The sequence below is a fragment of the Pseudophryne corroboree genome, chromosome 9 (assembly GCF_028390025.1).
Source record: "Pseudophryne corroboree isolate aPseCor3 chromosome 9, aPseCor3.hap2, whole genome shotgun sequence".
Taxonomy (NCBI): Eukaryota; Metazoa; Chordata; class Amphibia; order Anura; family Myobatrachidae; genus Pseudophryne; species Pseudophryne corroboree.
The window spans coordinates 7602057-7621996 of record NC_086452.1 but is presented as its reverse complement, the minus strand read 5'-3'; the positions used below and the strand labels follow the sequence as shown (position 1 = coordinate 7621996).

The following is a 19940-nucleotide window of genomic DNA, read 5'->3' as shown; positions in this document are numbered from 1 at the left end:
CAGTAGTGCTGCTCCCCCTCCCTCCTCTGTACACTGTCAGTAGTGCTGGGTGCTGTACGGTGTTACTGCTGCTCCCCTCCCTCCTCTGTACACTGTCAGTAGTGCTGCTCCCCCTCCCTCCTCTGTACACTGTCAGTAGTGCTGGGTGCTGTACAGTGTTACTGCTGCTCCCCCTCCCTCCTCTGTACACTGTCAGTAGTGCTGCTCCCCCTCCCTCCTCTGTACACTGTCAGTAGTGCTGGGTGCTGTACAGTGTTACTGCTGCTCCCCCTCCCTCCTCTGTACACTGTCAGTAGTGCTGGGTGCTGTACAGTGTTACTGCTGCTCCCCCTCCCTCCTCTGTACACTGTCAGTAGTGCTGGGTGCTGTACGGTGTTACTGCTGCTCCCCCTCCCTCCTCTGTACACTGTCAGTAGTGCTGCTCCCCCTCCCTCCTCTGTACACTGTCAGTAGTGCTGGGTGCTGTACAGTGTTACTGCTGCTCCTCCTCCCTCCTCTGTACACTGTCAGTAGTGCTGGGTGCTGTACAGTGTTACTGCTGCTCCCCCTCCCTCCTCTGTACACTGTCAGTAGTGCTGGGTGCTGTACAGGTGTTACTGCTGCTCCCCCTCCCTCCTCTGTACACTGTCAGTAGTGCTGGGTGCTGTACAGTGTTACTGCTGCTCCCCCTCCCTCCTCTGTACACTGTCAGTAGTGCTGGGTGCTGTACAGGTGTTACTGCTGCTCCCCTCCCTCCTCTGTACACTGTCAGTAGTGCTGGGTGCTGTACAGGTGTTACTGCTGCTCCCCTCCCTCCTCTGTACACTGTCAGTAGTGCTGGGTGCTGTACGGTGTTACTGCTGCTCCCCTCCCTCCTCTGTACACTGTCAGTAGTGCTGGGTGCTGTACAGTGTTACTGCTGCTCCCCTCCCTCCTCTGTACACTGTCAGTAGTGCTGGGTGCTGTACGGTGTTACTGCTGCTCCCCTCCCTCCTCTGTACACTGTCAGTAGTGCTGGGTGCTGTACAGTGTTACTGCTGCTCCCCTCCCTCCTCTGTACACTGTCAGTAGTGCTGGGTGCTGTACGGTGTTACTGCTGCTCCCCCTCCCTCCTCTGTACACTGTCAGTAGTGCTGGGTGCTGTACAGTGTTACTGCTGCTCCCCTCCCTCCTCTGTACACTGTCAGTAGTGCTGGGTGCTGTACGGTGTTACTGCTGCTCCCCCTCCCTCCTCTGTACACTGTCAGTAGTGCTGGGTGCTGTACAGTGTTACTGCTGCTCCCCCTCCCTCCTCTGTACACTGTCAGTAGTGCTGGGTGCTGTACGGTGTTACTGCTGCTCCCCTCCCTCCTCTGTACACTGTCAGTAGTGCTGGGTGCTGTACAGTGTTACTGCTGCTCCCCCCTCCCTCCTCTGTACACTGTCAGTAGTGCTGGGTGCTGTACAGGTGTTACTGCTGCTCCCCCTCCCTCCTCTGTACACTGTCAGTAGTGCTGGGTGCTGTACAGTGTTACTGCTGCTCCCCTCCCTCCTCTGTACACTGTCAGTAGTGCTGGGTGCTGTACAGTGTTACTGCTGCTCCCCCTCCCTCCTCTGTACACTGTCAGTAGTGCTGGGTGCTGTACAGTGTTACTGCTGCTCCCCCTCCCTCCTCTGTACACTGTCAGTAGTGCTGGGTGCTGTACAGTGTTACTGCTGCTCCCCCTCCCTCCTCTGTACACTGTCAGTAGTGCTGGGTGCTGTACAGGTGTTACTGCTGCTCCTCCTCCCTCCTCTGTACACTGTCAGTAGTGCTGGGTGCTGTACGGTGTTACTGCTGCTCCCCCTCCCTCCTCTGTACACTGTCAGTAGTGCTGGGTGCTGTACAGTGTTACTGCTGCTCCCCCTCCCTCCTCTGTACACTGTCAGTAGTGCTGGGTGCTGTACGGTGTTACTGCTGCTCCCCTCCCTCCTCTGTACACTGTCAGTAGTGCTGGGTGCTGTACAGTGTTACTGCTGCTCCCCTCCCTCCTCTGTACACTGTCAGTAGTGCTGCTCCCCCTCCCTCCTCTGTACACTGTCAGTAGTGCTGGGTGCTGTACAGTGTTACTGCTGCTCCCCTCCCTCCTCTGTACACTGTCAGTAGTGCTGGGTGCTGTACGGTGTTACTGCTGCTCCCCTCCCTCCTCTGTACACTGTCAGTAGTGCTGGGTGCTGTACGGTGTTACTGCTGCTCCCCCTCCCTCCTCTGTACACTGTCAGTAGTGCTGGGTGCTGTACGGTGTTACTGCTGCTCCCCTCCCTCCTCTGTACACTGTCAGTAGTGCTGGGTGCTGTACGGTGTTACTGCTGCTCCCCTCCCTCCTCTGTACACTGTCAGTAGTGCTGCTCCCCCTCCCTCCTCTGTACACTGTCAGTAGTGCTGGGTGCTGTACGGTGTTACTGCTGCTCCCCCTTCCTCCTCTGTACACTGTCAGTAGTGCTGCTCCCCTCCCTCCTCTGTACACTGTCAGTAGTGCTGGGTGCTGTACGGTGTTACTGCTGCTCCCCCTCCCTCCTCTGTACACTGTCAGTAGTGCTGCTCCCCCTCCCTCCTCTGTACACAGTCAGTAGTGCTGGGTGCTGTACGGTGTTACTGCTGCTCCCCTCCCTCCTCTGTACACTGTCAGTAGTGCTGGGTGCTGTACGGTGTTACTGCTGCTCCCCCTCCCTCCTCTGTACACTGTCAGTAGTGCTGGGTGCTGTACAGTGTTACTGCTGCTCCCCCTCCCTCCTCTGTACACTGTCAGTAGTGCTGGGTGCTGTACAGTGTTACTGCTGCTCCCCCTCCCTCCTCTGTACACTGTCAGTAGTGCTGGGTGCTGTACAGTGTTACTGCTGCTCCCCTCCCTCCTCTGTACACTGTCAGTAGTGCTGGGTGCTGTACGGTGTTACTGCTGCTCCCCCTCCTCCTCTGTACACTGTCAGTAGTGCTGGGTGCTGTACAGTGTTACTGCTGCTCCCCCTCCCTCCTCTGTACACTGTCAGTAGTGCTGGGTGCTGTACAGTGTTACTGCTGCTCCCCCTCCCTCCTCTGTACACTGTCAGTAGTGCTGGGTGCTGTACAGTGTTACTGCTGCTCCCCCTCCCTCCTCTGTACACTGTCAGTAGTGCTGGGTGCTGTACGGTGTTACTGCTCCTCCCCTCCCTCCTCTGTACACTGTCAGTAGTGCTGGGTGCTGTACGGTGTTACTGCTGCTCCCCTTCCTCCTCTGTACACTGTCAGTAGTGCTGGGTGCTGTACAGTGTTACTGCTGCTCCCCCTCCCTCCTCTGTACACTGTCAGTAGTGCTGGGTGCTGTACAGTGTTACTGCTGCTCCCCTCCCTCCTCTGTACACTGTCAGTAGTGCTGGGTGCTGTACAGTGTTACTGCTGCTCCCCCTCCCTCCTCTGTACACTGTCAGTAGTGCTGGGTGCTGTACAGTGTTACTGCTGCTCCCCCTCCCTCCTCTGTACACTGTCAGTAGTGCTGGGTGCTGTACAGTGTTACTGCTGCTCCCCCTCCCTCCTCTGTACACTGTCAGTAGTGCTGGGTGCTGTACGGTGTTACTGCTGCTCCCCCTCCCTCCTCTGTACACTGTCAGTAGTGCTGGGTGCTGTACGGTGTTACTGCTGCTCCCCCTCCCTCCTCTGTACACTGTCAGTAGTGCTGGGTGCTGTACAGTGTTACTGCTGCTCCCCCTCCCTCCTCTGTACACTGTCAGTAGTGCTGGGTGCTGTACGGTGTTACTGCTGCTCCCCTCCCTCCTCTGTACACTGTCAGTAGTGCTGGGTGCTGTACAGTGTTACTGCTGCTCCCCCTCCCTCCTCTGTACACTGTCAGTAGTGCTGGGTGCTGTACAGTGTTACTGCTGCTCCCCTCCCTCCTCTGTACACTGTCAGTAGTGCTGGGTGCTGTACGGTGTTAATGCTGCTCCCCTCCCTCCTCTGTACACTGTCAGTAGTGCTGGGTGCTGTACGGTGTTAATGCTGCTCCCCTCCCTCCTCTGTACACTGTCAGTAGTGCTGCTCCCCTCCCTCCTCTGTACACTGTCAGTAGTGCTGGGTGCTGTACAGTGTTACTGCTGCTCCCCTCCCTCCTCTGTACACTGTCAGTAGTGCTGGGTGCTGTACGATGTTACTGCTGCTCCCCCTCCCTCCTCTGTACACTGTCAGTAGTGCTGGGTGCTGTACGGTGTTAATGCTGCTCCCCTCCCTCCTCTGTACACTGTCAGTAGTGCTGGGTGCTGTACGGTGTTAATGCTGCTCCCCTCCCTCCTCTGTACACTGTCAGTAGTGCTGGGTGCTGTACAGTGTTACTGCTGCTCCCCTTCCTCCTCTGTACACTGTCAGTAGTGCTGGGTGCTGTACGGTGTTACTGCTGCTCCCCTTCCTCCTCTGTACACTGTCAGTAGTGCTGGGTGCTGTACAGTGTTACTGCTGCTCCCCCTCCCCCCTCTGTACACTGTCAGTAGTGCTGGGTGCTGTACAGTGTTACTGCTGCTCCCCCTCCCTCCTCTGTACACTGTCAGTAGTGCTGGGTGCTGTACAGTGTTACTGCTGCTCCCCCTCCCTCCTCTGTACACTGTCAGTAGTGCTGGGTGCTGTACGGTGTTACTGCTGCTCCCCCTCCCTCCTCTGTACACTGTCAGTAGTGCTGGGTGCTGTACAGTGTTACTGCTGCTCCCCTCCCTCCTCTGTACACTGTCAGTAGTGCTGCTCCCCTCCCTCCTCTGTACACTGTCAGTAGTGCTGGGTGCTGTACGGTGTTACTGCTGCTCCCCCTCCCTCCTCTGTACACTGTCAGTAGTGCTGGGTGCTGTACGGTGTTACTGCTGCTCCCCCTCCCTCCTCTGTACACTGTCAGTAGTGCTGGGTGCTGTACGGTGTTACTGCTGCTCCCCCTCCCTCCTCTGTACACTGTCAGTAGTGCTGGGTGCTGTACGGTGTTACTGCTGCTCCCCTCCCTCCTCTGTACACTGTCAGTAGTGCTGGGTGCTGTACAGTGTTACTGCTGCTCCCCTCCCTCCTCTGTACACAGTCAGTAGTGCTGGGTTGCTGTACGGTGTTACTGCTGCTCCCCTCCCTCCTCTGTACACTGTCAGTAGTGCTGGGTGCTGTACGGTGTTTCTGCTGCTCCCCCTCCCTCCTCTGTACACTGTCAGTAGTGCTGCTCCCCCTCCCTCCTCTGTACACAGTCAGTAGTGCTGGGTGCTGTACGGTGTTACTGCTGCTCCCCCTCCCTCCTCTGTACACTGTCAGTAGTGCTGCTCCCCCTCCCTCCTCTGTACACTGTCAGTAGTGCTGGGTGCTGTACGGTGTTTCTGCTGCTCCCCCTCCCTCCTCTGTACACTGTCAGTAGTGCTGCTCCCCCTTCCTCCTCTGTACACAGTCAGTAGTGCTGGGTGCTGTACGGTGTTACTGCTGCTCCCCCTCCCTCCTCTGTACACTGTCAGTAGTGCTGGGTGCTGTACGGTGTTTCTGCTGCTCCCCCTCCCTCCTCTGTACACTGTCAGTAGTGCTGGGTGCTGTACGGTGTTACTGCTGCTCCCCCTCCCTCCTCTGTACACTGTCAGTAGTGCTGGGTGCTGTACGGTGTTACTGCTGCTCCCCTCCCTCCTCTGTACACTGTCAGTAGTGCTGGGTGCTGTACAGTGTTACTGCTGCTCCCCTTCCTCCTCTGTACACTGTCAGTAGTGCTGGGTGCTGTACGGTGTTACTGCTGCTCCCCTCCCTCCTCTGTACACTGTCAGTAGTGCTGGGTGCTGTACAGTGTTACTGCTGCTCCCCTCCCTCCTCTGTACACTGTCAGTAGTGCTGGGTGCTGTACAGTGTTACTGCTGCTCCCCTCCCTCCTCTGTACACTGTCAGTAGTGCTGGGTGCTGTACAGTGTTACTGCTGCTCCCCTCCCTCCTCTGTACACTGTCAGTAGTGCTGGGTGCTGTACGGTGTTACTGCTGCTCCCCTTCCTCCTCTGTACACAGTCAGTAGTGCTGGGTGCTGTACGGTGTTACTGCTGCTCCCCTTCCTCCTCTGTACACTGTCAGTAGTGCTGGGTGCTGTACAGTGTTACTGCTGCTCCCCTCCCTCCTCTGTACACTGTCAGTAGTGCTGGGTGCTGTACAGTGTTACTGCTGCTCCCCTCCCTTGCTCTCTGCCCTCCTCTTCTTTCTCCCTCCTGTGTACACTGTCAGTATTGCTGCTCCCCTCCCTTGCTCTCTGCCCTCCTCTTCTTTCTCCCTCCTGTGTACACTGTCAGTAGTGCTGCTCCCCTCCCTCCTCCTCCTCCTCCTCCTCCGTCCTGTGTGGCTCATCCTTCTGTCACTGCAGCTGCACATTCTGGTACAGTAAGCAGTACAGTACAGGCATACTGTAGGTAGGGCAGTCTCTGTGTCGGTATGGGTGTCCCGGCACTGTTAGTATACGGTGTCTCTGAGCTGTGTCACTGGGCAGCCTGGCTCTGCCTCCTGTATCTGCTGTATAAAGCCTCTAAGCTGTTCCTGACATGGAGAGAGCTGATCGCAGCGTTCCGGCCATTCCAAGGTCCCCCGCGTCACTGGCTGTACGGCAATGCCCATGAGGTAAGGTGCGCGGGAGGTGGTGTCCTGCGTCCTGGCAGGTAATATGATATTTATAATAGATAACAATGTGTATTCTGGCTCTGGTCCTGCAATTCATGTTCCCGGGGTCCCAGCCAAGCTGTCCTGCTGATCTTACAGTAATGAGGACAGGTGTATATCAGTGTATCCTCCTCACAACTCTACATGGAAGTGTGTCACATACTAGATGTAAAGACGCCGCTCAGAGACCAGTGATATCTGATAAATCTGTGTTACTGGATGTCCTGCGTGTGTGTGATACAGAGTTACAGAATGAGTGTGTGATACAGAGTTACACAATGAGTGTGTGATACAGAGTTACAGAATGAGTGTGTGATACAGAGTTACACAATGAGTGTGTGATACAGAGTTACACAATGAGTGTGTGATACAGTTACACAATGACTGTGTAACATAGAGTTACACAGTGAGTGTGTGATACAGAGTTACACAATGACTGTGTGATACAGAGTTACACAGTGAGTGTGTGATACAGAGTTACACAGTGAGTGTGTGATACAGAGTTACACAATGACTGTGTGATACAGAGTTACACAGTGAGTGTGTGATACAGAGTTACACAATGACTGTGTGATGCAGAGTTACACAATGAGTATGTAATGCAGGGTTACACAATGAGTGTGTGATACAGAGTTACACAATGAGTGTGTGATACAGAGTTACACAATGAGTGTGTGATACAGAGTTACACAAATGAGTGTGTGATACAGAGTTTCACAATGAGTGTGTGATACAGAGTTACACAATGAGTGTATGATACAGAGTTATACAGTGAGTGTGTGATACAGAGTTACACAATGAGTGTGTGATACAGAGTTACACAATGAGTGTGTGATACAGAGTTACACAATGACTGTGTGATACAGAGTTACACAATGAGTGTGTGATACAGAGTTACACAATGAGTGTGTGATACAGAGTTACACAATGAGTGTGTGATTCAGAGTTATACAGTGAGTGTGTGATACAGAGTTACACAATGAGTGTGTGATGCAGAGTTACACAATGAGTGTGTGATACAGTGTTACACAATGAGTGTGTGATACAGTGTTACACAATGAGTGTGTGATTCAGAGTTATACAGTGAGTGTGTGATACAGAGTTACACAAAGAGTGTGTGATACAGAGTTACACAATGAGTGTGTGATACAGAGTTACAGAATGACTGTGTGATGCAGAGTTACACAATGAGTGTGTGATGCAGAGTTACACAATGAGTGTGTGATGCAGAGTTACACAATGAGTGTGTGATACAGTGTTACACAATGAGTGTGTGATACAGTGTTACACAATGAGTGTGTGATTCAGAGTTATACAGTGAGTGTGTGATACAGAGTTACACAAAGAGTGTGTGATACAGAGTTACACAATGAGTATGTGATACAGAGTTACAGAATGACTGTGTGATGCAGAGTTACACAATGAGTGTGTGATACAGAGTTACACAATGAGTGTGTGATACAGAGTTACAGAATGACTGTGTGATGCAGAGTTACACAATGAGTGTGTGATACAGAGTTACACAATGAGTGTGTGATACAGAGTTACAGAATGACTGTGTGATACAGAGTTACACAATGAGTGTATGGGGCTACACAGGTGCATATGGGGGGGGGGGGGGGGGGGGGTCATTGTGTGGCTTTATTGTATAACTTTCTGTGTGTATTACATAACAGACATGGGCCGGAATGTAACGCGGTGCGAGTTTGTAGTCACATTCCATCTCGCACTTTGAGAAGGTGCAAATTGGCGCCGCAACTCGCAAATGTAATGCAGTGCGAGTTATTCGTTAAAATCTCTACCTGCATGCGAGGTCTGGTGGAAGTACTGACCAGAGACCTAGCGGTTACATTCACACCATGTCATGTGACAGAAGCGCACAGAGATCAGTGAGATCCGTGTATCCTCCTGCCTGTAAAAGTAAAAAAAGTGTTAAAAAAAAACAACAACAACAATGTGCAGACTCCCCCCAAAAGCATAACCAGCCAGCCCTGGGCTCTTTGAGCTGGTCCTGGCTGCAATAATACAGGGGGGGGGGATTAACTAGGGTTCCCCTGGATTTTAACAACCAGCATCGGGCTCTTGGACTGGTCCTGGTTCCAAAAATACAGGGGACAAAGGAAGTAGAGGTCCCCTATATTTCTCTTACGTCCTAGATACTGGGAATCCATTTAGTACCATGGGGTATAGATGGGTCCACTAGGAGCCATGGGCACTTTAAAAATTTGATAGTGTGTGCAGGCTCCTCCCTCTATGCCCCGCCTACCAGACTCAGTTTAGAAAATGTGCCCGGAGGAGCCGGTCACAGCTAGGGGAGCTCCTGAAGAGTTTTCTGCATTTATTTTGTATGTTTGTTATTTTCAGGCAGGACTGGATGGCACCAGCCTGTCTGCTTCGTGGGACTCAGGGGGGAAGGGGGGGAACGGCCCAACCTCTTGAAGGGCTAACGGTCCCGTTCTCCACTGACAGGAAACTAGCTCCTGAGGGAACTATTCGCAATCCCCACCACAGCGAGCGTACATTCCCGCAGCACGCCGCCACCCCTAACAGAGCCAGAAGATAGAAGAGTGGTGAGTACTAAGTCAGCGTCCCAGTTAGCGGGTCGCCGGCCATTATGGTGGCATGAGGGTACCGGACGCATGGCTTCGACATGGGGCAGCTGGGTCTCCAGACTCAGTACACAGTGCAGACGCACATCTTCTGAGGAGGCGAACGGAGTCTTAGTACACTACCAGTGTACACAGTACCCACACTGGCAAACACAGACTTAGAAGGGGACTGACTCCATTTTAAGCACTAAATTACCTCAGCCAGTATAAAAAAAGTGGGAAGACCGTGCGCCATTGAGGGGGTGGGGCTTCACTATGAGCGGATCCAGCAGCTCACCAGCGCCATTTTCCCTCTGCAGTGGACACAGACGCTGACTGACAGGGACGCGCAGCTTCTCCGGAGTGACTACAGTTTACCTCAGCGGTACCAGGGGGTCATAGCAGGGGGAGCGATTATTAGTGTACTACATCCCCAATCTCAGTGGCGTAACTAGAAATTTTTCTCCTCCAAGCCAAAAAATTCTTTGGCGCCCCCCCCCCCCCCATAATTGCCACTAGTAAAGGGACAAACGGGGCGCGCCGCCAAAAGGGGGCGTGGTTTCGTTTAAATGGGCGTGGCATTGCAGGAAAAGACTACCTCATACCCCAGTTTTGCAACCTGCACGCCCAGACGTTAGCCACCACAGGAAAGAAAAATAATCCTGATTCATGCCCCTTCCATTATTTGTCATTTTTCCTCCTTATAGTAATGCCCAGTATACATTATGCCACATACTGCAATGGCCCTTAGACATTATTCCACACACAATAATGCACATGACACAATATGCACACACTGTAATGCCCCCGACACATTATGCCACACACCGTAATGCCTGTGACACATTATGCCACACACCGTAATGCCTGTTTCACATTATGACAGGAATCGCAATGCCCGTTATACATTATGCTACACACTGCAATGCCCCTGATACATTATAGCACATACAATGTCTGTGACACATTATGACACACACCGCAATGTCCGTGATACATTATGACACACACTGCAATGACCCTGAGACATTATACCACATATCACAATCCCCGTGATATAGTATACAACACACCGTAATGCCTGACACATTATGACACACACCGCAATGTCCGTAATACATTATGCCACACACCGCAATGCCCATTACACATTAAGTTCTACAGTAAGGCTTCTAATTAGTTTTAAATTACCTGCTTGTTGCCAGGGGTTTCATGCTCTTGGTTCCATGCACGGTGCCAGGGATTTTCATGCTCAGGGTGTCATGCTCGTTGCCAGGGGTTTCATGCACTGGGTGTCATGCTCGTTGCTAGGGGGTAGTGCTTGTTGCTAGGGCCGTGCTCCCAGTGCCACATATGCCCCCAGTGCCAGATATTCCCCCACAGTGCCAGGTACATGCCCCCAGTGCCAAATATACCCCCCCAGTGCCACATATGCCCCCAGTGCCAGATATATGCCCCCAGTGCCAAATATACCCCCCCAGTGCCACATATGCCCCCAGTGCCAGATATTCCCCCACAGTGCCAGGTACATGCCCCCAGTGCCAAATATACCCCCCCAGTGCCACATATGCCCCCAGTGCCAGATATTCCCCCACAGTGCCAGGTATATGCCCCCAGTACCAGATATTCCCCCACAGTGCCAGGTACATGCCCCAAGTGCCAAATATACCCCCCCAGTGCCACATATGCCCCCAGTGCCAGATATTCCCCCCCAGTGCCACATATGCCCCCAGTGCCAGATATTCCCCCACAGTGCCACAAATGCCCCCTCAGTGCCTGCTCCCCTCAGTGCCAGATATTCCCCCACAGTGCCAGGTATATGCCCCCAATGCCAGATATTCCCCCACAGTGCCACATATGCCCCCTCAGTGCCTGCTCCCCCCAGTGCCAGATATTCCCCCACAGTGCCAGGTATATGCCCCCAATGCCAGATATTCCCCCACAGTGCCACATATGCCCCCTCAGTGCCTGCTCCCCCCAGTGCCAGATATTCCCCCACAGTGCCAGGTATATGCCCCCAGTCCCAGATATTCCCCCACAGTGCCAGGTACATGCCCCCAGTGCCAAATATACCCCCCCAGTGCCACATATGCCCCCAGTGCCAGATATTCCTCCACAGTGCCACATATGCCCCCTCAGTGCCTGCTCCCCTCAGTGCAAGATATTCCCCCATAGTGCCAGGTATATGCCCCAGTGCCAGGTATTCCCCCACAGTGCCACATATGCCCCCTCAGTGCCTGCTCCCCCCCAGTTCCAGACATTCCCCCACAGTGCCAGGTATATGCCCCCAGTGCCAGATATTCCCCCACAGTGCTACATATGCCCCCTCAGTGCCTGCTCCCCCCAGTGCCAGATATTCCCCCACAGTGCCAGGTATATGCCCCCAGTGCCAGATATTCCCCCACAGTGCCACATATGCCCTCCTCAGTGCCTGCTCCCCTTCCCCCCTCCTTTGTGTTGGAGGGCGCGCGCCTCTCCCGTGTCCCTCCTGGCTCTCCGGCGGGTCTGTTAAAGGAAGTGCCGGTTCGTGAGCCAATCAGAGCTCACGAACGTCACTTCGTTTATTAGACCGGCCGGAGAACCAGGAGGAGGGACACGGGAGAGGCGCGCGATGTGCCCTCCGTGTCCCTCCAACACAGCAGCGGAGGGAAGGAGACCGCAGATTGACATGCGGACGCTCGTCCGCATGTCAATCTGTGCTAAGTCAGTGGCGCCCCCACAGCCCCTCGCCCCCAAGCCACCGCGAGGACTGCGGGGGCAGTAGTTACGCCACTGCCCAATCTGGGTACTTAGTCTGCGACCCGGCTAAGCTTGGCATTAGCAATAAGGGCACTATGTGCTGGCTCCATATTACCTCTCTATCTCCCTTGAAGGGCTCTTTGTGGGTTAATTGTGCTGTTAACCTTTCCTGTGTGTGTGTGTGTGTGTGTGTGTGTGTGTGTGTGTGTGTGTGCTGTCACATTTACAATATGTCAGGCAAAGAGTGTTTCATGTAAGCAGAGTGTTCCTCTTCCCCAGGGGGCTCACTACTATGTACTCCGTGTAGTGCACCTTCTCAGGCTAGTGGGGCTGAACCAGCGTGGCTGGATTCCATTAAAGGAATGATGTCCAATATTTCTACTAAATTGTCCCGAAATGAAGCTCAGTCCCCAAACAAGCGTCTCAGACCCATGCCATTTGTCTGCAAAAATGTACTCTGGCCCATATCCTGCAGTCTGACTCGGATGATGAAGGGTCAGACATGGTGGAAGGGGAGGTGGATTCTCAGGTGGGGGAGGCTACTCTGTCACAGGAAATAGAGGCTCTCATAGAGGCTATCAGAGATGTCCTACAAATCCCTGATGAGGTAACAGAGGAGAGTGCGGAATCTTATTTTAATATAAAAAAGAAGTCCTCAGTCACTTTTCCTGTGTCAAAGGAACTTAATACCCTGTTTGAAGAACCATGGGTTAATCCTGATAGGAAATTTCAAATCCCTAAGAGGTTTCCTCCTAAGGATAGGAAAAAATGGGAAAATCCACGTATAGTGGAGGCATCAGTACAGTATTGCCTGTCCCTGGTGCAGCCTCCCTGAAAGACATGGCTGATCGTAGACTTGAGACCACCCTCAAATCCTTGTATACAGCTGCAGGGGTGGCCCAGAGACCCACTATAGCATGTGGATGGATTACTAAAGCCATTGCTAAATGGTCCGGGTAACCTAATTGAGGGGTTAGATTCCTTATCTCGGGGGGAGATTATTTTACTCCTGCAACATACAGGACTCTACGAACTTTATGGTGGAGGCCATAAAAGAAATAGGCTTGCTTAATGCATGCACCACTACTATGGCAGGGTCAGCACGCAGGGGCTTATGGTTACGCCAGTGGACTGCTGACACGGACTCCAGGAAAGGCATGGAAGGCCTACCATTCACACGAGAGGCCTTATTTGGAGATGAACTAGACAAATGGATCTCCAAAGCTACTGCGGGTAAGTCTACATATCTTCTTTCCGCAGCTCACCCAGCCAGGAAGGCTTACTCAGCTTCGATTTTACAGTCCTTTAGGACGGCCAAGTTTAAGGGCAGAACCAGAGGTTCTTCTACAGCCACCAGAGGTGCTAGAGGTAAACCACGCAAACCAGCAGCTGCCGGTTCTCAGGAACAGAGTTCAAGCTCTGCTTCCGCAAAGCCTTCAGCATGACGGTGGACCGCAATGCCTGGAAGACTGCCAGGTGGGAGCCCGACTAAAATTCTTCAGTCACATCTGGACAAGTTCGTGCCAGGGTCCCACGGTCATAAATCTTATTTCCCAGGGTTACAGACTGGAGTTCCAGGAGCTCCCACCTCACAGATTTTTCAAATCAGGCTTACCAGTTTCACAGGAGGCAAGAATAACTTTATAGGACGCCATTCAAAAGCTGGTATAGACTCAGGTCATTGTTCCAGTTCCACCTCATCTGCAAAACAAGGGGTATTATTCCAGCTTGTTTGTAGTACCGAAACCGGACGGTTCAGTAAGACCGATTTTGAACCTCAAGTCATTGAACCCGTACTTACGAGTGTTCAAATTCAAGATAGAGTCTCTGAGAGTGGTGATCTCAGGTCTGGAGGAGGGGGAATTCCTAGTGTCTCTGGATATCAAGGATGCGTACCTTCACATTACGATCTGGCCGCCTCATTAGACTTATCTTGTCACGCTCGGCGTAAGTTGGGGTTCCGACAACCGAGTTTTGGCTGAAGGGACAGCTACCTGTGAGGAGAGTAAACGAGGTGGCTGAATGTAATTCCTCCTCATGGGGTGGAATCCAAACTAAGTGTTAACGTTGGCCGGAGAGCGTAAAAAAAAGGAGGACTTCGTAGGAAGATAACTGTAGTTTTAATGAATAATCAGACTGTGCGCGAATATTGGAGCAATTGAAGAAACTGGAAGAATTAGAGTCTATGGTTAAATTACTTGAAGAGTGAAGCTGAAGAACTCTGGTAAAGAAGAACTGAAGACTGTGTTTTATGATTAAAAGACGAGGCTGAAGAACTTGGACTTTGAAGAAATGAAGACTGGTTTGTAATTGAAAGATGAGGCTGAAGAACTTGGACTTTGAAGAAATGAGGACTGTGGTTTGTGATTGAAAGACGAGGCTGAAGAACTTGGACTTTGAAGACATGAGGACTGTGGTTTGTTATTGAAAGACGAGGCTGAAGAACTTGGACTTTGAAGAAATTAAGACTGGTTTGTGATTGAAAGATGAGGCTGAAGAACTTGGACTTTGAAGAAATGAGGACTCTGGTTTATGATTGAAAGACGAGGCTGAAGAACTTGGACTTTGAAGAAATGAAGACGTCTGCGGGAACCGCCGTTAGTACGTGGAGCTCCTCTACGACCTGGGACCCCATGAGCGCTTCCACGATTGGCAACGGACTTAGACGGCAGGACTGCAGCAACGTTTAGGTAACCGATGGATGAGAGCAACCAGGACCATGGAACCAGAAGTAACCTGGGAGCACAGAGCTGGAGAACCTTTCACAAGGAGGTAACATGAAGCACTGGCACTCTCCTTCTGAGCCAGACCCCTTTTGTAAGGGAAGAACACGCAGGATTGGCTGGACACAGATTGGGAACTTCATTGGTAATACTCTGGTCTCCAACATGGCTGCCCCCAGCACAGGAGACATACTAGCTGTTAGCACACAGCTTTAGCCAGCTTCTATCTCTGACACACTATACTGTGTCACCACTAGAGGACCTTACCGCAGCGATCCCCGCCGCAGCGCCCGGCTCTCCATACCCTCGGTCCCCGGCCCTTGGCAGCCGCACATCCGTCCAGAAGGACCCGCCGCCAGTAGCTCCCTGCCACCGCAGCCGTGCCAACCAGCGGGATGGTAACCCGCGGGAGCACGCCCCGGAGGTAAGGCTCCGGAGCCTGACATATCTACGGTTTGCACTGCAGGACTGTCACTACCAGTTCCAGGCCCTGCCATTTGGTCTCATCACGGCGCCGAGGGTGTTCACCAAGGTGATGGCAGAGATGATGTTTCTCCTCCATAAACAGGGAGTGAACATAATTCCATACCTGGATGATCTTCTGATAAAGGCGCCGTCCAGGGAGAGGTTGTTGGACAGCATTGGTCTCTCAACCAGACTACTCCAGGATCATCTGAACCTTCCGAAATCTCACCTAAAGCCAACACGGAGGTTTCCATTCCTGGGAATGATACTGGAAACAGTGTCGCAGAAAGTGTTCCTTCCATTGGGAAAGGCATTGGTAATCCAGTCGATTGTTCGGGATGTCCTGAAGCCAACCCGGATATCGGTGCATCTATGCATACGCCTTCTGGGGAAAATGGTAGCCTCTTACGAGGCAATTCAGTACTGAAGGTTTCACGCAAGACCCTTCCAGCTCGATCTTTTGGGCAAATGGTCCAGATCGCATCTTCACATGCCCCAGAGGATCCGTCTATCGCCAAAAGCCAGGATTTCTCTTCTATGGCTTCAGACTTCTCACCTAATCGAGGGTCGATGGTTCAGGATTCAGAATTGGATTCTGCTAACTACAGACGCAAGCCTCAGAGGCTGGAGAGCAGTTACCCAGGGGGTGCAGTTTCAGGGAAGATGGTCAAGTCAGGAAGTCGTCCTTCCAATCAACATTCTGGAACTCAGGGCTATATACAACGCCCTTCTGTAGGACTCATATCTTCTTCAAGATCAGGCCATTCAGGTCCAGTCAGACAATGTGACAGCAGTGACGTACATAAACCGACAGGGCGTAATGAAAAGCAGAGCAGCAATGTCAGAGGTGTCAAGAATTCTCCTCTGGGCAGAAACACACGCTGTGGCGTTGTCAGCGGTCTTCACTCCGGGAGTAGACAACTGGGAAGCAGACTTCCTCAGCAGACACGACCTGCACCCGGGGGAGTGGGGCCTTCTCCGGAGGTGTTCAGGTGCTTGATACGTCGGTGGGGATATCCACAAATCAACATGATGGCCTCTCATCTCCACAAGAAGCTCAAGCGGTATTGTTCCAGGTCAAGAGACCCTCAGGCAGTGGCGGTGGATGCTCAGACGACTCCATGGGTCTATCAGATGGTGTACGTGTTTCCTCCACTTCCTCTGATCCCAAGAATTCTAAATCGAATAAAAAAGGAGAAGGTTCAAGCAGTTCTAATTGCTCCGGACTGGCCAAGAAGGGCCTGGTACGCGTACCTTCGGGAGATGCTCCTCGAAGATCTGTGGCCTCTGCCTCTTCGCGAGGATCTTCTACAACAGGGCCGTTCGTCTAACAAGACTTACCATGGCTACGTTTCACGGCATGGAAGTTGAACGGCTGATTCTAGCCAGGAGAGGGATCCCTGACAAGGTTATCCTGACTATGGGGGTCATTCTGACCCGTTCGCACGCAGCGGTTGTTCGCTGCGGTGCGAACGGGTCAGAACAGATGTCGCCAGGCAACGGGGTGCCTAGCGTGAAGAAAAGATGCAGCGCTGGACGGAAAAAAGATTGACAGCGGAGAGGCGGTCTGGGGCGGATACTCACCGTTGGAGGCCGTTTTCGGGGAGTGGTAAGAAGAACGCAGGCGTGTCCAGGCGAACGGAGGGCGGATGTCTGACGTCAGGACATTCATCGCTGGATCTGTCGCACTGGGTAAGTAGGTATAGGGCTAGTCTTGTTTTGCAGGAAAAATTTTAAGCATAGCAGGGCTGCACAAGCGATCGCAGCCATGCTATGCTAATATACACTCCCCCATAGGCGGGGATTAGTTGATCGCAGCAGCAGCAAAAAGTTGCTGGCTGTGATCAACTCAGAATGACCCCCTATGATCCAAGCCAGGAAGGCGGTAATGTCTAAACATTACCACCGTATTTGGAAGAAATACGTCTCTTGGTATGAGAGCAGACAATATTCTGCAGTGGAATTTCATCTGGGACGTTTCTTGCTTTTTCTGGAGTCAGGTGTGTGGATGTGGGCATACGTCTGGGCTCCATAAAGGTCTAGATTTTGGCCTTGTCTATTTTCTTTCAGAAACAATTGCCTTCTCTCCCTGAGGTCCAGACGTTCTTGAAAGGTGTTCTGCACATCCAGCCTCCCTTTGTGCCTCCCACTGCACCCAGGGATCTCAATTTGGTGCTGCATTTCCTCCATTCGGACTGGTTTGAACCGTTACAGGAGGTAGACGTAAAATATCTTACGTGGAAGACCGTCACACTGTTGGCCTTGGCTTCACCAAGACGTGTGTTGGAGCTGGGGTCGTTGTCTCACAAGAGCCCCTACTTAATTTTCCATGTGGACAGAGCTGAACTCAGAACTCGTCATTAATTTCTTCCTAAAGTGGTATCTGCGTTTCACATCAACCAACCTATTGTGGTACTGGTTGTTACTGACATCTCTGCTACTTCAAAGTCTTTGGATGTTGTGAGGGATTTGAAGGTGTATGTAAAATGAACAGCTCGTCATAGAAAATCAGACTCACCGTTTGTTCTTTATGATCCCAATAAGATTGGGTGCCCTGCTTCAAAGCTGTCCATTGCACGCTGGATCAAGCTTACTATCCAGCATGGTTATTCCATGGCAGGATTGCCGGTTCTAAAATCTGTACAGGCCCACTCTACTAGGTCAGTGGGTTCTTCTTGGGCGGCTGCAAACGTGTTCGAACCTGACCAAGTAGCTGCTCGGCAGAGCTGTAAAGCCGAGACACCCCGGGCTTTACAGCTCTGCCGAGCAGCTACTTGGTCAGGTTCGAACACGTTTGCAAAGTTTTACAAGTTTGATACTTTGGCCTGTGAGGACCTTCAGATTGGTCAATCAGTTCTGCAGGAACCTCAGCACTCTCCCACCCGGTTTGGGAGCTTTGGTACTTCCGCAAGGAATGGATTCCCAGTATCCCCTAGTACGTAAGAGAAAATAGGATTTTAATTACCTACCAGTAAATCCTTTTCTCGTAGTCCATAGGGGATACTGGGCGCCCGCCCGGTGCTTTGTACTTCCTGCACTGTTACTTGGTTCAGCTGTTATTGTTCCTGGTTTCAAGTTTGGTTAGCTTGGCTTTCCTCTAGTTTGTATGTGCTGGTTGGAATCTCACCGCTATCCTTTTATATCCTTCTCTCAAAGTATGTCCGTCTCCTCGGGCACAGTTTCCTAGACTGGGTCTGGTAGGAGGGGCATAGAGGGAGGAGCCAGCACACACTATCATATTCTTAAAGTGCTCATGGCTCCTAGTGGATCCGTCTATACCCCATGGTACTAAATGTATTCCCAGCATCCTCTACGGACTACGAGAAAAGGATTTACCAGTAGGTAATTAAAATCCTATTTTTTTTAAACCAGCACCTGGCTCCACTATCCAGGGAGGTGATGCCGCAGCCGGGGACACTTTTATGTAGGTCTCTGCGGCCGCAGCATCGCCACCCCAACTAGTCACCCCTGGCTGGAGTTCCCTAGGAAAGTGGGGACCCCCTATAATAAAGGACCCCCCCCCCCCTCCAGGCACCCAAGGGCCAGGGATGAAGCCCGTAAATAGTGTAAAAACAATAAATAAATATTATATTTTGCTGTGGAACTACAGGTCCCAGCAAGCCTCCCCTGCATGCTGGTACTTGGAGACCCACAAGCACCAGCATGCAGAGCATTAAAGGGCCCACTGGTACCTGTAGTTCCACAACAAAAGAAATATTACAATAAACACACACCGTGAAAGTAAAATTCTACACTTACACACTACTTACCTACATTCTGCGCAGCCAATCACGTCCCCTTGACGAGTAGAATCCACGGGTACTTATACTCCCCTAATATCCGCTGTAGATCGCTCCTCTTTGTTCCATCTAGGCATCCAGGGGTTAAAAAAGAAAAAACCTCAAAATACCCGATCCACGCAACTGAAGAGGATCCATGTGTACATATGGATCCCCTTTCCCCGCATGCTGGGATCCCTCGTGACTCCTGTCAGAAGGGGACCCGCCAGCCAATCAGGGTACAACATGTCAAAGCACTCTCCTGATTGGCTATGCGCTCCCGGGCCTGTCAATCAGGCAGTGCGCATAAGCTATAATGGAAGATCGCAATCCCCAGTGTAGCCTATGGTGAGAGCCTGGCGGTCTGCGGTAGAACACAGGGTTAATCAAGATCACTCACAAGAGCGACCTCAGTTATCCCTGCTATCCATTCGCAGATGCATACGCAATTTACGGAACGTCAACGTTTTTCTGCCGTCTGAGTAAATGTGAGTAGGTCTGAGGCTGTGACTAATCTGCGCCTGAGGCGGCCTGGAAGTGGTCTGCTCTGATGTCAGAGACCCTCCCTCAAAAACGCCTGGGCATGACACACCCAGAAACCGTCAGGTTTCCGCCCAGTAACGCCGGCTTCCTGTCAGTCAAACAGCGGCTACATTGTGATTAGGATCGGTACGCAATTTCTGTCGCTATTACCCCTCGCACGTGCGCAATGCGAATTTTAGATTTCTCAGATTAGCGATCCATACTGAATTAGGCCCTTTGTTCACTTTCAGTGCTTTGCAATGACATCACCTACAGTACCTGTGACATCACTTCTGCAGAATACATTCCAACATCTGCGCTGGTTACGTCTTGGGTTACTTCACAGTAAAGGGCCTCATTCGGATCTGGTGACAAAGCAGCTGAAGTACGCATATCGTCCACGTTTTCTTACTGCGCATGTGTATGAGCTGCAGTGTCCACGCACAGCGAGTGAATTGCGATTACAGTTCCACAGAGGAATTAGTTGCAGAGTGAGTGACCGGTAGACAGCGTTTGGGGATGGCAA

At 51.9% G+C, this 19940-nt stretch overlaps 1 protein-coding gene across 3 annotated transcripts in view; it reads left to right on the top strand.

The window, feature by feature from the left end:
• The first annotated feature begins 6226 nt into the window (after positions 1 to 6226).
• The window catches only part of LOC134957226 (cytochrome P450 4A4-like), a 96344-nt gene continuing 82630 nt past the window's right edge, over positions 6227 to 19940 (top strand). For all 3 annotated transcript variants that reach the window (XR_010186528.1, XR_010186529.1, XM_063938929.1), the window contains exon 1: positions 6227 to 6559. Coding sequence is in view for 1 of the 3 variants with exons in the window: in XM_063938929.1 (XP_063794999.1) it covers positions 6377 to 6559 (183 nt within the window). In the remaining 2 variants the exon portion in view is untranslated. The remainder of the gene's footprint in view (positions 6560 to 19940) is intronic.